The sequence below is a fragment of the Nicotiana tomentosiformis genome, chromosome 9 (genome assembly GCF_000390325.3).
Source record: "Nicotiana tomentosiformis chromosome 9, ASM39032v3, whole genome shotgun sequence".
Taxonomy (NCBI): domain Eukaryota; kingdom Viridiplantae; phylum Streptophyta; class Magnoliopsida; order Solanales; family Solanaceae; genus Nicotiana; species Nicotiana tomentosiformis.
The window spans coordinates 31235837-31242452 of record NC_090820.1 but is presented as its reverse complement, the minus strand read 5'-3'; the positions used below and the strand labels follow the sequence as shown (position 1 = coordinate 31242452).

Here is a 6616-nt window from a genome sequence, read left to right as displayed (position 1 = left end):
ATTACCATAGTAAACAGTCCCTCCAACATCTTGACCAACGATCTTGAATTGAAATCTAGGGTCTAACACATGTGCCCTTATTCACATCCTTTAATAAAATTCTTTATAAGTCAGGACACCATCCTGACAATACTAGATGACATCATCACATTATTTTCTTCCATGATTTCTCAGTATTCGACTAATAATTCTTATTCACCAAAGTCATACGTGTTGACTATATCGGCCCCAATCTATTCTCAACTTATCCTTCCATTTGGAACAAATCTGACACTTCCTGGCTATTAGCCCAAACATCTTGTATTATAACTTGAACATTGAGCTTCATTCTTGTCACTTCAATATCTTCCTCAATAGGAAATCAATACGATCGAGAATCTGTACTCTCACTTCAGGCACAAACGCACGATATAGAGTATGAAAAAATAAAACTCCCTAGATGTCATTGTAGCCTCCCCAATATAAGTGTGGTCGGAAACACACCGATAAAAGGGACTCTACTTGACACGACTCCATAGACTTCCTAGGACTCGACTTAGAACCTAGTGCTCTGATACCAAGTTTGTCACGACCCAAAACCACATGACCGGCACCCGGCACACTACCCGACCAGAGCGAACCAAACCATGTGATGCACCCAAATCATATGTATGAAAACTAATTTAACTGCGGAAGCTGCTTTAAAATCATATACATTTTCAAGTTAAATGATAAAATATTTTCCAATTCAAAATCACACATGACGCCTTTCACGATAATAACAATAAGACTAAGTAAAATAAATATACTTTCATGTATATCATGTACAACCCCGTTACTACAACCTTTCACAAATATCTATGGAGTAAGAATCAACCGAAAACATCATTAACAACTTATCTTAGTTGATTGGACTTGATTTGAGCTCAAAATCGTCTCTTCACCTCACGAACTCTAACCCCCAATACACAAAATACTCTCTTCCCCCGATTTTGTATTTATAAGACTAGATTTCTGGGTTTCGGATATGGCCCGAGATGCTTCCATCCCCACTTCACTCCTCTTTGAATCTTGGACGCGGACCTGGACGCTATGGCAGCACTTCACTGCCAGCCTTTCTTTCAGATGCGGCCCCGAATGCTTCTCCTCCGATGACTCCTCTGCCATCCTTTAGTAATTTGGTCATAACTTCTTGTAAGAATGTCCAAATAGCAAACGGTTTGAAGCATTAGAAACTAGACTCGACGATATTTCATTTGATAGGTTGTCCATCACATAACGTTCTATACATATATATATCTATATCTATATATATATATATATATATATATATATAGATATAGATATGCTCGTCCAAAGTTTGGTCTTATGCCTACTCATTTGGAACTTTAGTCCATCATATAATTTTCAACTTGACTTGGACTTAAGGCTATCCTTAGACCCCACATCACTTATAACATGTCTCGTACACTTATTATCATATCCAATTAATATCCATCATATTAATAGTCCTCGTTTGTATACAAAATAATATAATTACAGCATATCAACTTTCTTAATAGCACTTAAGTACTTCAAAATTTTCCAGGGTACTACATGTAGTAAGGCTGACTTGGCATAGCAAGAATGTGAGCAAGTTGTGCAAGCTCGTGAGCAAATTATCAAGTACCGCACGTGTACTTAGTTAACGACTAAGTACGTGACAACGTGGTATCAGAGAAAAGGTTTCAACTAAGGGAATGGAGAACGACGGAGAAATTAACGCTGCCAACACCCAAGCCAACGTTATCCAAGATACGGCTGGCAAGAGTGGTCATAACAAAAAGAGGAATGCCACCAACAAAAGCCAGGAGGTGCCACCCGAGGTTATGTCAAACGAAGGGCTTACATCCCAAGAACCATCTGCCACTGAGGCGAGCGAGGATGAAGTGGAGGTCCTGCCTGGGGACATCTCGCTCGGTAAATAGTTGGGATGGATGCCGTGGAGATATTTGGCCAACGCTTGGGGAAGGTGGAAGGCACCCTTAGCGTTCTTGAGGGGCACACTCTTGAAGAGATTGAGAGTATCCGAAATGACTTGGTGGGACGTACACAGACCGAGATGGAACTAAGGCAAACCATCATTGCCTTAGAGTGCAGACTCATAGAGGATGTGAGTAGTATCGATGCTATGAAGGCAAAGATAGAGTCACTCGAGGAGCATGTTAGTGCTGGCATGACCGAGGCAGCCAGCAATGTTGTGGTAATCACTTGGAGAAGGTGTTTGTGATGCACAAGAAGTGGAAAACTTCCTTTGTCACTTGGAGAATTACTTCTGGTACGGCAAAGTGAGGGACGACGAGGCCATGATCAACACTGCAGTATTGTACCTCTCAGAGACTTCCATTCTATGATGGAGAAGGAATAAGGTCAATGTGGATAAAAGTCTGTACTATTAGCACGTGGGATCAGTTCAAAGCCGAGTTCAAGCGACAGTTCTTTCCAAACAATGTCTTGTACGAGGCAAGGCACAAACTTAGGGAGTTTAAGCAAACAGGGAGCATACGTGTCTATGTCAAGGAGTTCACTACCCTTATACTTCAAATCCCCAACCTTACCAATGATGACTTGTTGTTCCACTTCATGGACGGGTTGCAAAATTGGGCTAAGCAGGAGTTACAACGCCGACAAGTCACAGATATAGACCAAGACATAGTGGAGGCCGAATCATTGATGGATTTCAGGCATGACAAGCACGACAAAGGCAAAGGCAAAGAATAAAAGTTTAACAATGTCAAAGGTGGAGGAGACCATGGCAAAGTCAAGGATATACAACAACAATACTACAAGACTCAAGATTCCAAAAAGTCGAGTGACCTTCAGAGCTACGCCGAGAAGAAGACGCAAGCTGAGAAGAAGGGATGTTACATATGTGGAGGTCCGCACAGCTTCAGGAATTGTCCCGACCTAAAGAGCCTATGCGCCATGGTCCGCGAATGGAAGGAGCAGCCGTAAGGAAAGAGTTCGGGAACCGCATAATTGGGTATGATCGAATTATGTGGTGCTGTCACAAAGCAAGGTATCTAACCTACCGAGAATAGAAATCAGTACGTGGATATCACCATCAATAATAAGTATGCTCGTGAAATAGTGGATACTGGAGCAACTCATAATTTCGTGACTAAGGCTGCCGTAAAGAGACTAGGATTGAAGCTTGCTCCAACCAACTCTCGCGTCAAGACCGTGAATGCCGAGCTACAAAATGCTAGTAGGGTAGCTAATGGAGTTGGTGTCAAGTTGGGAACTTAGAAAGGTATGACAAACTTTACCGTAACCGCTATGGATATCTTTGACATCATACTGAGGCAATATTTCTTTAGACATTGTCATATTTGGATCGACCCCGACCTCCAACGTCTCTTGGTGATGGAGTGAGAAGGAGCTTGCATGGTACCTACAATGATTGTTCCACACGGACAGAGCCAAGCACAACTCTCAGCTATGCAGGTTGTCAAGGGGATCCGATATTCGAGGAAACCATCGCAAGTCTGGAGGAAGACAAAAACTTTCAAGAGACACTGCCGCCTTGCATAGAGAAGTTGCTTGAGAAAAACAAAGATGTCATGCCCGAGGAGTTGCCTAAGCACTTGCCACCTAGGCGAGAGGTGGATCACAAGATTGAGTTGGAGCCAAGGGCTAAGCCACCCGCATTTTCCCCATATCGTATGGCACCACCCGAGCTAGAGGATCTCAGGAAACAATTGAAAGAGTTGCTAGATGCTGGTCACATTTGCCCATCAAAGGCACCTTTTGGCTCGCCGGTATTGTTCAATAAGAAGAATGATGGATCGTTGCGCTTATGCATAGACTATCGAGCACTTAATAAGATCACAGTGAAGAATAAGTACCTGATCCCACTCATTGCTGGATTATTCGATAGACTTGGGCAAGCCAAGTACTTTACCAAGGTGGATCTTTATAAGGGCTACTACCAGGTTCGCATTGCAGAAGGGGATGAGCAGAAGACAGCATGTGTGACGAGATATGGAGCCTTTGAGTGGTTGGTGATGCCCTTCGGCTTAACTAATGCACCAGCCACATTTTGCACCCTTATGAACAAGATTTTTCATCCCCGCCTTGATCAGTTCTTGGTAGTCTACCTAGACGACATAGTCATATACAACAACACCTTGGAGGAGCACCTGGAGCACTTAAGTAAAGTTTTCCAAGTCTTGTGGGAGAACGAGTTATACATCAAGAGGGAGAAATTCGAGTTTGCACAATCAAAGGTGCACTTCTTAGTCCATGTCAATAGCAATGGTGAGCTACGCATAGACGAGGCTAAGGTACGTGCTATCCAGGATTGGGAGGCACCTATAAAGGTAACTAAGTTGAGATCCTTCCTTGGCCTTGTTAACTACTATCATCGGCTCATCAGTGGCTATTCAGCAAAAGCCTCACCATTGACTGATTTGCTAAAGAATAACAAGCCATGGGTTTGGACGGAGCATTGTCAAAAGGCGTTTGAAGGCCTTAAGGCAGTTGTACTAGAGGAGCCAGCATTTCATTACCTAACTTTGTCAAGACATTTGAGGTGCATACAGATGCCTTAGATTTTGCCATTGGGGGTGTCTTGATACAGGATAAGCATCACATAGCATTTGAGAGTCACAAGTTAAATAAGATGGAGCGGTGTTACACAGTGCAAGAGAATGAGATGACTGTCATTATGCATTGCCTTCGTACATGTCAACATTATTTGCTCGGGTCGAGGTTCATGGTCAAGACCGACAATGTAGCTACAAGCTACTTTCAGACGCAGAAGAAGCTCACACCAAAACAGGCTAGGTGGCAGGATTTCTTGGCCAAATTTGATTATGTGCTGGAGTATACGCTAGACAAAGGTAACGTTGTAGCCAATGCCTTGAGTCGGAAAGCCGAGATTTCTGCAATCACCTCAACAAGATGGAACATTAGTGAGGCTATAAAAGAAGGCATGCAGTATGATCCAGCAACCAAACAACTTATCGAGTTAGCCAACCAGGGCAATACGAGATATTTTTGGGTCAAAGATGGCCTACTGCTTACCACAAATTGGCAGGTCTACGTGCCTAAGTTTGGAGACATTAGACAGCGAATCATAAGGGATAGTCATGACACAATGTGGGCTGGTCATCGAGGCCAACATCTCACTAGGGCTTTGGTTGAGTCAATCTACTATTGGCCATGTATGCGAGATGACATAGAGTGTTATATGCAGACTTGTCTTGTCTGTCAACAAGACAAGGTTGGGCAACAAAAATCCGGAGGACTTTTGGAGCCACTACCAGTTGCAGAACGTTCATGGGAGAGCGTAACTATGGACTTTATCACTTGCCTACCTAAGTCCGACGGTTATGGTACTATTATGGTGGTGGTGGATAGATTTTCCAAATTTTCCACCTTCATGCCCGCCTCACCAAGTTGTACTGCCAAGGAAGCTGCCAAACTATTCTTTAAGAACGTGGTGAAGTATTGGGGCTTACCAAGGCATATTATCAATGATCGAGAGCCCCGTTTTACTGGAAACTTTTGGAGAGATATATTCGACATACTTGGCACAGAACTTCACTTTTCCACTAGTTTCCACCCACAGACGGATGGGCAAACGGAACGGGTCAATGCCTTACTAGAATGCTACTTGAGGCATTATGTAAGCGCGTATCAGAAAGGTTGGGCAAGGCTCCTAGACATCACCCAATTCTCTTATAACTTGCAGCGGAGTGAGTCCACGGGGCTGACACCATTTGAGCTAGCCATAGGCTAACAGCCACAAACTCCACATTCATTACCAGTCGCATTCGAGGGAAAGAGTTTAGGGGCTTATCGTATGGCCAAAGGATGGGAGGAGTAGCTTGACACTGCTAAGTCCTACTTGGATAGGGCAGCTAAGAAGATGAAGAAGTTTGCGGACCATAAACGGCGTCCCACGAACTATAGAGTTGGGGACATGGTCATGGTGAAGTTTAACCCAAGACGGTTCAAGGCACTACCAGGCATGCATCAGAATCTGATTCGCAAGTATGAGGGGCAATTTAAGATCGTCGCCAAGGTAGGCAAGATCTCATACAAGCTTGACATGCCATCGTATCTTAAGATCTACCCTATCTCCCATGCCAGCATACTTAACCCATATCATGAAGACAAGGACGATCCAAGTAGAGGCCAATCAAGTCGAGTGCCTATTACTATCATCGCCTCGTATGATCGAAAGATTGAGGCTATCATGGATTACCAGGCCAGGTGAAAACAAGGAAAAAAGCCACCGCTATGTTCCTCGTCCATTGGAAGGGGCAATCACCGGAGGAGGCCACATGGGAACGATATGAAGACTTATGGCAATTCAAAGATAAGATCTGAGAGTTTATGCAGCAGCATTGCGCCGCGGTCGTCGTAACATTAGGTGGGGAAGAGTGTGATGACCCGCCATGTCATCATGCCACATAGGCGCCATTTGGCATATAATAATTCCATGTGTAAGCATACATAGGAGGAAGGCTAGCATTTGTGAGAAGATTCTAGAGAAGTATGGACATTTCCTTTGGAAGACCCTAGATCCCTATGGATTTGCTAGAAAGGTTCTTGGAATCTTCTAGGCTTATAGAGAATTCTAAAAAAA

General features: G+C 43.6%; 1 protein-coding gene across 1 annotated transcript; it reads left to right on the top strand.

Moving 5' to 3' along the window:
- The first annotated feature begins 5893 nt into the window (after positions 1 to 5893).
- Positions 5894 to 6244, top strand: LOC138898553 (uncharacterized). Its single transcript, XM_070184629.1, has one exon. It carries the CDS (start codon positions 5894 to 5896, stop codon positions 6242 to 6244), a length of 351 nt encoding a protein of 116 aa, XP_070040730.1.
- Positions 6245 to 6616: the final 372 nt, after the last annotated feature.

Bases quoted from the DNA above. Each gene is read 5' to 3' on its own strand.
- LOC138898553 (XM_070184629.1), top strand. From the start codon at position 5,894: ATGAAGAAGTTTGCGGACCATAAACGGCGTCCCACGAACTATAGAGTT.